The sequence below is a fragment of the Ascidiella aspersa genome, chromosome 9 (assembly GCF_963924565.1).
Source record: "Ascidiella aspersa chromosome 9, kaAscAspe10.2, whole genome shotgun sequence".
In the NCBI taxonomy this organism is placed as follows: Eukaryota; Metazoa; Chordata; class Ascidiacea; order Phlebobranchia; family Ascidiidae; genus Ascidiella; species Ascidiella aspersa.
Window position 1 is genome coordinate 13,938,167 of NC_139455.1, and position 12,543 is coordinate 13,950,709.

General features: G+C 33.9%; 1 protein-coding gene across 1 annotated transcript; it reads right to left on the bottom strand.

Moving 5' to 3' along the window:
• Window positions 1-276: 276 nt before the first annotated feature.
• Window positions 277-9,640, bottom strand: LOC146133108 (parafibromin-like). The gene is made up of 11 exons (XM_083396689.1): window positions 9,466-9,640; window positions 6,534-6,709; window positions 5,945-6,129; window positions 5,677-5,842; window positions 4,818-5,098; window positions 4,517-4,654; window positions 4,172-4,357; window positions 3,524-3,666; window positions 2,384-2,484; window positions 1,862-2,003; window positions 277-720 (listed from the first exon to the last, which is right to left on the bottom strand). Exons 1-11 carry the CDS (start codon window positions 9,594-9,596, stop codon window positions 684-686), a joined length of 1,686 nt encoding a protein of 561 aa, XP_083252815.1. The 5' UTR covers window positions 9,597-9,640; the 3' UTR covers window positions 277-683.
• Window positions 9,641-12,543: the final 2,903 nt, after the last annotated feature.

A 12,543-nucleotide genomic window follows, 5' to 3' on the forward strand; every position in this document is an offset into this window, starting at 1 on the left:
TGTAATTGGCAATTGGTATGCGTACGATAGGTTAGGCGTAAAATTTTCGGCCCAGATGTTTATCTTGGCGTTTTATTTTGATTTTTTTCGGGCCCAACTTGCTTTCGGTGTGCTTCCCACCCAAATGACACCAAAACTTTGAAATTTTAACCTTAAGTTTTTTATAAACCAATCATAGATTTTAATTATGAATATTTTAGTTTTCTAATGTAACCTATTCTGCAATTCTGTTATATTTGTTGGAACTGCAAAATAAAAATAAACACAATTTATATTTTAACACATGATTTAATGCGAAATAGAAAACAACTACTAACATATCATTTATGCATAAACAACAATATGCGATTCACATTGCAAATCGTATGCAAATAACAATATATAATTTAAGGTTGGTCAGTAAGTTCGCTTCATAATTGGTTCTTAAAATCCGATTTGCACGGCTGGATGTAAACAGCACCATGTATGTGCGTCTGTTAAGTCAGATTTTAAATTTATACCAGTTGTATATTCTTCCCCGCGACTTATGAGAGTGAAGCCTCTTCCCATTTTATGAAGAACAGCACACCGCGATGGTATCCAGTGCCCCGAAATTCACTGATCTAACTTCGCTTGGAGCCTGGGCATGTTTTTCATCTTAGTGTCGACTTTAGATTGCCAATATTGCCAATTTTTTCATCATCTCAAAATCGGAGATGAGGTTTGTGCTTTACCATGAACCTGCGACAATTATATATTTGACAATAATTTATTTGTCCAGCTTAAATACTGTAACTAATTAGTCTACCCCAGGCCTAATATTTGAAAGGCAGCAGTCCATACGTCACTTTAGTTTATCCTCAATTTATTTATTTTTTATTAGGTTGCACGAAAACAGGAGCTTTTTAAACTACTTGTTTGCGTTAATTGTATTAGTGAATGCTGGTACTTTACCTATTCCCGCCATTAATATGTCTCTTATGTTCTTACAGTGACCTTTTACTCATACAACTATATTCTATAGAAAAAGTATACAATATATTCAGCTGAGCGCTTTTTATGTCCAATTAATTTACTTTACTTTTTTGTTTTTGACTACAAAAAGAAAGCTTAATCACAGGAATTGCGTTGGGACCCTGGTCCTTTACATGGCTGCTTGATGATTTTTGTAGGGCCCATAACTACTAATAAGTGGCGGATCGTTGTAAAATTTCCACTCTTTGATTAAAGTAGCAATTAACGTAAACAGATTTATTTTTTTGCGAGCCCACTTAAAACCAAAAGCGTAATGAGCCGCTATTTTGCTCGTGGGGCCAAAATATTAGACGAACCAGGGCCTGTTGCCGCTAAAGGTGGCAAACTACAAAACAACACAATACGATAACATAAGTTATAGCAACTGCCCAATGTTTAGTAAATACTCATTTTTATGCAATTGGAAAAGATATCAGAGAAAGTTTAATTGTACTAAAACTGCTGATTTACATTACTAGATTGTCAAAACTAACTTATTCTAATATGAAAACACGGGCTGATAAAAACAGATCCATTCCTATTAAACCAACGGGGAAAGCACATGGGTGCCTAACAAGACTTAAATTTCAGAAATCCCTGGTCTTATTAGGTTTTACCACACTCGCTTATGTCCGCTAATTATGTTTACACCTACATTTTAAGTATTGGCTTGTTAAAAAGCGATCATAAGCCTCCCGGCGTGTTATTTAAGGCAACAATTTCTGAGGCGCGCCGCTCATTTAACGAATAGAGACAGCAGTGATAAAAACCTATAGTATACCGCATGAGCAGAAGTGTTAAGATATCTGTGTTACATTTACATTATTTGTCTTAAAAATATAAACAACAGATCTATAAAAATGTGTACCTGTCCAACACTTCCCAGAATTTAAGTAATGCTGCCCTGTCCATATGGCGCTTGTTCTCGCTCAAATTCATCACATGAACGTTCCACTTAGAAACGTTTGACTCCATCTTTTGCTCAACGAACTTCAAGTGAAACGCTTGAACTAAACAAAAACAACAACGTTAGATATGTAGGACAGCTGGTGGAAGCAATTTGTATTTTACTATTAAAATATAATTATTCTTCAGCTCTTTATCTATATAAGTTAGCTTTACAAGATGATGGATTCGAGTCTCTTAGACAAGTAGACGAAAAAATTCAGCAAATTTGTTAACAAACTTCAGACAAGAATGATTAAAGTTTAGTTTTGGCCAACAGTCTAATACCCATAACAAAATATAATGACTTATACTAGCAGTAAAAATTAGGTAACTAAGAGGAGAAAGGCTATCTCAGGCCTTAATGATAAAGGAACATAACAATAGAACAAAGATTGATAATTTATTAAATTCACAACAAACACAATAAATAAAGTAATCATACTTTTAGAAAATATGTCAACAGGAGAACCATCTTGTAGCAGCCAAGGCCAACCTTTGAACTGCCATGCTGGACCTTGAACAAACACGGCAACGACGCGATCCCTGAAAGGCAAATGTATTTTCTTCAAAGGGTAGTATTAAATTAGAAAAGTATAATTTAAGACAAACGTCTCCAAGGGTTAACGTTGCGACAATTCAGAACAAAAAATTTGCATTCAAACAGAACACGAAAAAGTTTTACTCATGGGAGCATTGGTGTACTTCACCTAGTATAATACTAAAAAGTTTCATATTTTTATCCTATACATTAGTAATAGTTTGCGGTTAACGTGCCTAACGGCTATGTTTCGCTGTTACAGTGTGTACATTGTTTTTTTTTTTGTATAAGACGTTAATAGTTCCAGGTACTTTGAATCATAGGTAGAACTGAGTATGGAGTAACAAATAACAACAGGTTAAATACATTTTAAAAGCAGACTATATAAATGTTATATGTTTTATTGAATTTTGTGAGCGATTTTTCAACTTAGGGAAGGATTTTCCTATTTTCTATTTGACGTTTATGAATAATGACGTCATAAAACAGTGATTGTAATGACATCATAAAAAAACTAATCAGAAACAGCCAATTAACGTCCTGTAAAAGCGAACCTTTAAACGCAAAACTAGCACGTGCGTCGTTGATACTACTGCCAGTGGCGAAACCGCTTAGTGTGCAACCTTAACTTCAGGCGAAAAACTAAAACAAGACCGTAAAATATGTGAATGATTTTGGTAGAATCATAATTCGACTATCCAGCAGCGCAGTTTTCTAAATTTCCATGTATGTTCCATGTGCCACCTGCAATACTAAACGAAGATATTTTTTCCGGGTGTTAATATGCCACGAATAGCGGAACATCTGCGAAATTAGGGTTTGACAAATGCATACTAAACACTTCTTAGGATATGCTTATAGAGAATTATTTTGAGATAACTATAATATTCTTCTGAACTGTGTTTTAATCTGGTGTTGATTATGTTCTTATTTCAGTCTTATGGCTGGAGTCCATATAAATATATATATATAAACTGTTAAATACCCTATTCAGCTTAAGCAATCCGTGTATTTCGCATAGTCAATAATAAAAATATGACAAACCAGTCGTCATGTGTTTGAAGTTTTGAAATGTTGTCAATAACGCGATAGGGTACACTTGTAGCTCCATTGTCTTTTCTTCTCTGAATTAAAACTTCATTATCTCTCTTCATTCCCTCACTCTTTTTCTGCTTCGTTGAAATGAACTGCATTTCAACCACAAACGAACATTAATTTAATAAATCTTTACAAAACAAATCGGTTGTATCGTTGTCTTCTTTTGCTATTCAAAATTATTAAATAGTAAAAATGAGCAACACCAGAGGGGAACATGTGGAGAAACAACCATGGACTATGCCTGTGTAGCTCAGTTGGTAGAGAGACGGTCTAGGTATGACCGGAGGTCATGAGTACAATATACACCTCACCGCAGTCTAGTTGGTTTCTAGCTTGGTTTGCATAAACGTCCCTAACTGATCGACTTAGTTGGTTAGTCTATTGAAGACTTAAGATGTATTATTATATGTAAGCCGTTATCGTTGAGCAAATAACACTTTAGAAGGGCTAGCTAGATCACAGTTGTTGTACACATAAGAGTTGTAAGTGCATGCATCTTTCATTTTATATATAATATATTTGCATATATACATATATATGGCATATTTTGCTTTTCTCGCTAACATTAAAAGACTTAAAAAAACTAATAAAAACCTTTAAATCCTGCAAAACATCCTTTGCATTGTACAAAGTTATGAGTGAAGTGGTGGCTGCTGGGATTATGATAATGGGTGTTCGTGACACACGTTTCGCTGGTTTCTGCTGTTCCACAGGTTGGGGTTTGGCAATGGGCCTTGATTTAGGGAGGTGAGTTGCTGATTTCTTTGCAGTTACACCTTCCTAACAAAATACCGTTATATTTATTAAAACAAACTTCTAAAATACTTAAGATTCTGAACTTGTTTCAATAGTGACTTAAAGTAACAGGTAATTTAACAATAAAAAACTAATATGGGTGATTAATTATACCAGTAAATAACTCTGAATAAATCAGTTTACCATCACAGATTTTAAGCTCATGTCATGGTATGTTCCCATAGTGTCAATCCTGAATCCAAGAGTCTCTTCTTTTCCTCTAAAGCGTTCTTGGTCATAACGACTGTAGCCAGATGCTTGCGTAACAGGCTTTCTTGGGTTCTGAAAAGAAAACTAAAGTTACACAGAGTAATACGATACCTTAAGTACAATTTACTGAACATAATTACTGGGAACTAAGATAAATGCAATAAATCTAAAACAAGATCTTATGTGGAAAAACATTAGGAGCAAACTGCCTGTTTCATGCACAAGCCGTACTTACATTGGTATTGGACTTAGAAGTGCTTGCATTTGTTGCAATAGTCTGTGCATTTGCAAGTGAAGGTAAATCTTTGTCAATTGTATTTGATTTTCCTTCTTCTTTGGCCTTGATAGATGAAAGAAGGGCAAAAACATTTTTGCCGAAAAACTTGCCTGCACTTTGAAGGACTGTTGATCGAGTTCTCCAATTCCTTTCACGAGAGAGAATTTCGTTTGTGAAGTCAAAACCACCTTCGTCATCATCAGCAACATCACCAACTGCTCCTACACCATCTTTTCTCTCTGAAAATATGTAATCTTATTTGTAGTTTTAGTGTTATGCACGATAATACTTTATATAGATATACACAATTTCACCAATGTTGTTGGGCGGCAGTATATTTTTACATTGATTAGTAACCAAGGTTTTCATATCGAAATTAGGTGACACAGACTTTTTTTCACTGTATACATTTTTTTTTTAAATATTAAAATAAAAAATATGAAAAAGTACAAAATAGTACTACAAATAATGTGCAAAATTGTTTATAAAAAGAAAACAGATTTCTAATTAGTCACAGGGCTGACTTTTTATTCAAGTTTTTAAACTTATAAACCAATTCATCTCCAGATGAACAATTTACTTAGTGTTATGAATGAAACAGGCACACACATATGTGTGTTTACAACTGAGATCTAGCACTTCTGTTTACTATGAAACTATAAATGAAGATCTGAAAAATAAAAATGGCCTAATTTAATTGTAGCTGCACTAGTATAAAATATGTTTCAGTGTCTAGCAGTATACATAGGGATAGGGACAATAATTATGTGCTAACTGCTAACCCAAGTTTATATTTTAAATAACCATATGTGTTTACCAGGTTCATCCATTTCTGGAATCATCTTTCTCTTTCTTGCCATAAACTTGGCCTTCATTGCAGCAATTTTCTCTACTGAGATGGCTTCTGAAATGTTGGTAGATTTAATCTCCTCTGTAGTGACAGCCTTTTCGTTTCGGCTGGACCCCAATCTTTCAACAAGGCGCTGTAATTAAGTGACATTGAGTAACTACTTGTTGCATAAAGTGTACAGTGTACACCTAATGGAATGACAATAATATGCGGTAAATCAAAGATGCAAAGTTACCCTTGTTCGCAATGCATTTTGACTTTCATCAGTTCTTGAACGTTTCAACGCTGGTTCAGAAGAAGTCATTGTGTCATCTATACCAGTGGAGGAAGGCAAAACCACACCAGATGGTCTTTTAACTTTACTTGGCCTTTGCAATGTGATGTCCAATGGAGCACTTTTGTCAACATTATTTGATGTTGCTAATTTGAAAGAAAAGAAAACCAAAAGCACAGCAAATTAAAAACAATCAGTTTTCAACAAAACAAGTTTTTCTATAAAAATATGACTGTTTCCATCAAAACTATTTGTAAATTATTAACTTATTCTTGGTACAGTAAAATTTACAAATATAAAATTAAAGTAATCTCATATCATTTTTACACAAAATGCATATTTTTGTATTGACAACAAATGCCTTTGGAAAGGCTTACCAGTAGAGATCAACCGATATCACTTTTTTTGACTGATACCGATAACCGATTTTAAAATTAAAAAAAAAAGTTAAAATTTTGGTATGCCAGGTACAGCCATGCTGGATAAAAAAAATTATAAATAAATTATATTTATTTAAACCCATTTACATATGAAAAAACATATTATTTACCAATATCTCCATTAAGATAAGCAAGAAGATCTTTTCTATCAGGACGACGAACAACAGGAATTTCTTCAGCCGCTGCATGACGGACATAAAGAGGATGAGAAAGCTTTATATTTTTAAGTAGAAACAGGATAGAATCAAGAGTGTAATATTCCTTTGGATTTCCTTCCTTGCCAGTTCTGCCAAAGAATTTTATAACAAATATACATGTTATCTTCAAAACGTCAAGCTTTTTGCTGAAAGTCTAGGTCAGCTTGATTTAATGCCAATATTTATTTCCAAAACACATAGAAATAGAAGGCACAGATTTTAAATAATACAAAAATGTCTTAATGAGTGGTCTAAAAACATTTTGATTGTTTATGCTGTTATGTTATTATTACTTTTGTCATGTGTTTGTTTTCAAATATTTTTCCATATGGATGTATAGTATATCTAACTTTTGGTGGCCTAACCTCATAATCACATTTTATAAACCCATGTTTACCATGTATGTTAGATCTTTTACTAACTAGGGATGTTCAATACTAGACATTCCATTTTGATACTGAGACTTCATTTTGGACTAAAGCGCTAGGTCGCTGTGTGTCATGTGTATGATTTGTTTAACAACAACTTTCATCCAGGGAGGTCCTGGTGTGATCATGTTAAAGGCTCCAGAATTTTCAACTTAGGGCATTTCCCTATTTTACGTCTAATGTTAACAAATAACACATCATAAAATAGTGCCAGGTATGATGTCATAAAATAATGATTGTAATGATATCATAAAAGAGTTGTACACTTTATCCAAGTTAAATCCCTTGGTCATCTCTTATTAAAAAATATTTTTTACACATTCTTTGACTTTGTGAACAATATCTGCCCCAAAACAAACATTTCATTAGTTTTGTCAAATGAACTGATAAATGGTTAAGGTCATGAAAACTAATGCCATGTTGAGCAATACATGTAAAAATGAAACAAATTAGATAATTATGAAGCATTTCCCAACATGCAAAATAATTGCACACTTTTTTTATTTGTTTTAAGGAAGGTTTTTAAAGTGTTACATACCAAAAGTTAAACATGTCTTAAGTTGCATATAAAACAATAGGCATTTTATTATTTCATGTTTATGAAAGTAGACCTGTAAAAAGCAATATATATTTAATAATAATGTTTTTATTTGTATATTTTGTATGAATAATTTTTAACCCCGAAATTTGTGATTCTACATTTTTTCATCAAATTTGTCAAATAAAAGGGTGAAAAAAAAAGAAAAGACAACAGAACGGAGCAAAATGAGATAAATTATTAAAAAAACAATTTAGGCATTATTGTTTGTTAATTTGTCTTAATATCAATTAGCAAAGAAACTTAGCACTCCGTTATAAACTTTGCACCAGAACCAGGGGCCTATCCAGAAATCCCAAACGGGGAGAGTTTATATGTGTGATCGATTTTGGTAGATCCATGTACAGGACTGTAGATATGCTAAAATACAAGCACGTCTCTTGCCACTTGCAATACTAAACGAAGATTGTTTTTCTCGGGTGTTATGCAATTAAAGCAACATCTGCGCCGGGCTGTGCTGTGTGCCAAGTCAGCTATAATACAAGCACGTCTTACACCAGGGGTTCCCAACCTGTGGTACGTAAACCACTAGTGGTACGCTTTTTCAGGTGGTATGCGAGTAGCTTCCGTTTTTTTTAACAAAACCCTGGATTCACAATTTCATATTTAGTTAATTTGTTTATCTGATTTTGTTTACATCAAAAAATTCCCCTAAGGCATAACTGTTCCTGTTGTTTCGAAACAATGCGATCTTTAAAATACAAGCCATCCCAAACGTCAACAAGGAGCAAAGTTGCTTTGTAAAGCTGTACAACGCTGTGGGACAGTGGGAGTTAATTATGTCAAATTATTGCTCTTGATAGATATAATCTACTGTTTTATTAAGCTACAAATCACTTGAATAATGCGAGTTGTAAGTTAGAATAAGATAAAAGTATGATTCGATCAAGTTAGTTGTTCTGCAAGAAGTGGTACGGCTGACCGTACAGAGCATCCAAGTGGTACGAGTTGGTAAAAACGTTGGGAACCCCTATCTTACACTAACATTGGATAATAGCACGGACAGCGAGCAACATCAGCATCTTCTAACTCAAGGTTTGAGCAAGAAAAAAAACAGACCGCTTTTTTATTGTTGTTAATTGTCGAACACACACCAGCTGATCAGTCAACCCGAAGGAATAACGAAAGGCGAAGGAGAAAAAACACCCTCAGTGGTGTATCCAGGGAGGGGGATTGGGGGTCTGGAAACCCCCCCCCCCCTCTTTTTCGATATTGATATTATCGTTTTTTGTTTGTTTTTGTCAGGGTTTTACTCACCGTCCTAAGAGAATGATATTTTTAATGTAATTAGGTCACGCGTTTTAAGCTAATGCGAAACCAAAATGAAATTTACCAAAATTGTTTAGTTTCTCGCCTAAAGTTAACTATTGCACACTAAGCGGTTTCGCAGCTGACACCCTGCAGGATTGTCGAACAAGCACAGGTTCGCTTTGCATCTAAAGGTTCGCTTTTTCTGGATGTTAATGAACGGTTTCTGACTAGTTTTTTTATTTATTCATGACCTCATTACAATCACTATTTTGTGATGTCATGCCCATGACTATTCTATGACGTCATTAACGTCACATGGAAAACGGCGTTTTGCGTTTGATTTTATTTTCACATTAGCTTAAGACACATGACCTAATTTCATTAAAAACATTGCCCCTTTAGACAGTGATTTAAATCCTGTCGAAAATGAACAAAACATGATAATGTCACTTACAAAAAGGGGAGGGGGGTCCGAACTCCGAACCCCCCATGCAACTGACACAAAGAATCACTTGCCATTTTGCAACAAAAATACATGTAAATCCATTGTGGTAAAATAAAAACTTACCCCCAAATGACATAGTTTGTTTTGACATCTTTAGGCCAAGAAAAATCTCCAAAAATAATATGCCCATCATGTTCTTCAATAGACTTCTTGCTGATATTAAAATCACGTAAAATACTTAAAGCATCTGCCATTTTTTTTCAATATGCACAGTTCCTTAAATTTTGAAAAAAATGTAAAAATTATGGTAGGCATTTGAACCTAAATGTGTATAAAAAACATAATAGCACACCCATAAGCACCGAACTTTCAAAATTCGAGGGCGTTTTTTTAATTAATACAAAATGCTTACTTGTTAGTAATCAGTATACCGGTAATCACCAACAAAACATAACTGTACTTGAGAAGGCGGATTAGCGCTTCAGTGTAAATCATTCAAAAAATTTGTTGAGTCTCTCGTAATTTCACAATTAACAAATTGTAAATGCACGCTCTAAAACGATGAAAGATAATATCAGTATGGTAGAAAGCTGGCGACTCTGCGACTATGTCGGCCGAAGAATCAGACAGACAACCGAAGAAGTTGGGAAAAAAAAAAATTTTGTTTTTTAAATTAAAAAATTTTTTTTTGAAAGATTGATTTTCCAAAAAGAACTTGTGCTTGTTCTACACATATTCAATGAAATATGTTTTCAAAATTCTTTATATGTTGGAACATTATGCAATAAAATTGGCAATAATTAATTTTTTTGTGCCATTCTGAAAAAAGGTACGAAAGTACAAAGCACGTTGTATAGCAGGGAAAAGCCAGTGTTAAGCAAAAAGCATATAGATTGTTTATTAGTTTAAAAAGTACTAAATTGTTGTATATTTGCAGTTTTACTTTGATTTGACAAGTACTTCTTTATTGAGTTAAAACAGCAAACATGATAGTTGCCATTCCTGTTAAATAGACAGGTATGACATTCCCACAGGCATATCAAGGATGTACCAGGCCATGTTTCTCCACCTAAGGCTTAAACTATATTTTTGGCTGTTTTAATTATGTAAACACAAAAAATTTTCTAACAAATCTTTGGGGCATACCATTACTTTTTAATGGTTTGCAAGTATTTATTACACAGGCCTCATTTCTTTTTATCTTCAAAGATTTTGTTTTATGTTGATTTCTTTTGGATTAACGTTTTCATCATATTAAGCAACCGAGCATCACAGCGTATATATTTCAATAGTTACGAATATTTATGTCACACGAAACAGTGTGTTGTACAGCGCATCAAAGTTAGAGAAAAAAAATGGGTTTACAGTTCTGCCCTTTTTAGGCTCAGTTGATGCAGATTTCACTATTAGAGGTTTAACCCCAAACACAAAATTCTTATCAGCCTATATGCTTAATCTACATCAAGGTTCGGCAAATTTTTTTAGACGCATGTCAAACCAAACCCTAAAATGCTCGCCGCACGTGTATTAAAGTTTAACTGATAATTCTAATTAACATAAATAAAAGACTGTAAAGTTTATTAAGATATACAAAGTTGGGAAAACTTTGATTGTTTATAGTTCCAGGGCATGCATGGCGCATTTAGGGGAAAACAATTCCCCCAAAACGCTATTAATTACTAGATGCAGATTTGCGTTTAGAGCGAAAAAAAGGAATTTCCGTAGTTAAAATACCTAAAACAATGTGGAAAATAGCCTCCCGCCCAGTTTGTAAAAGGTTGTAGTCCGGGATTATTTGCACATTGGGGGGCCGTATTTTGCAAGTTTAGCACTTGCATGTTATCTTCAGGTGCGAACGGGCACTTCCCCCACGCTGTAAGTTTGGCACATTATTTAAGTAAGAAAGTGTGTCTAACAGGGTGTTTTTATTAAAATTTTCCCATATTAGAAATTTGCATACTAATTGCGTGTGTAACTTGGTAAAATTCCAGGGCGTTTTGACGCCCTGTCAGAAATTCAGCGCGTCTTGAAACGCTCTGCACACCCACGTTCGGTGCCTACGAGCACACCTAAAGTGACAGGAAATGCAGACTGCAATCACACAGTCGCCAAGGCTTCATATTCATAAAACTTTAAGCTGACCATAATGATAGTATAAGTGAGGTAATTCCCTAATTCAGTGGCTCCTAACCTTATTGGTGTGATGGACCTCTTAGTTTGGCTTGAACCTGTTAAACTGCAGGGGCAATCTAGCCTTCTGGTTGAGGGGGCAATGTAAATATTTAAATATGACCCCAGAAAGTTAAGTCATGAAATTTTAAAAGCAAGAACCCTTATAGAAGAGCTCACATTAATCATCAAAATCTGACTAACTGTTTAATTTGCCTCATAAAATTGCAGTAATTTGGTTTAATCAACAAAACTGAATATTTGGCGCTTCTTCAGTTATGTCCCTAAAAATTAACCAAAAAATGGTCTATACCGCAACGCACATTGTTTGGGTTAGCGTTTGGGTGAGGGTGGATCAAGTGTTATTATTAATAATAAATATAATAACACTTGACCAACCCGCATTGAAACCCAAATAATGTGCGGTATGTTTTGTTTTTTTTTTGCATTACTTTCTGCACAAAAGTGAAGCAGCGCCCAAGTTTAACAGGGACATTAAGTTGTAAGCATATACAACAAAGATTCGAACATTGCTTGAAACAAATATTATAGCAACACCCATATACCGTCAAAGTCATTTGCAAATAGCTTAAATCCAACTTAAGTCACTTGCAAACCACTGCTTAATTAATCTCACGCAAAACCTGCTTAATTAATCTCACGCAAAAACCACTTGCAATTCAATTCGAAACTACTGAAGCAGAACCATTTAAAGTAGATTCAACTATAAAACAAAAATTTTCAGACAAAACGACATATCGTAGAAATTTCCTTTAAAATGAAATGTTATATTTCGTCTTTCTAATTCCTTGATAAAGGGTTATGTTATCCCCCATGTCTTATGATATCTTAAATCCGTGGCAGGTTTATGCTTATTTATTTTATTATGCAACAATTTTTAAATCCGCAAAATGTCAGACAAGTTGCTTGGAATATCTATAAATATTTTTTATTCCAAATGAAAGCGAAAAGGTAAAACAATGTGTATAAAATTTAAAGCAAATTAGTTATATTCAATTTTATTATTTTTAT

What these genes read in the sequence shown, in the direction of transcription:
- LOC146133108 (XM_083396689.1), bottom strand. Translation starts at nt 9,596, where the DNA reads ATGGCAGATGCTTTAAGTATTTTACGTGATTTTAATATCAGCAAGAAG. An exon ending in TTATCTTAATGGAGATATTG is followed by an intron (nt 6,130 to 6,533) that starts GTAAATAATATG and finishes CTTTCAAATTAG; the next exon opens with CAACATCAAATAATGTTGAC. An exon ending in CTTCTAAGTCCAATACCAAT is followed by an intron (nt 4,655 to 4,817) that starts GTAAGTACGGCT and finishes TTTTCTTTTCAG; the next exon opens with AACCCAAGAAAGCCTGTTAC.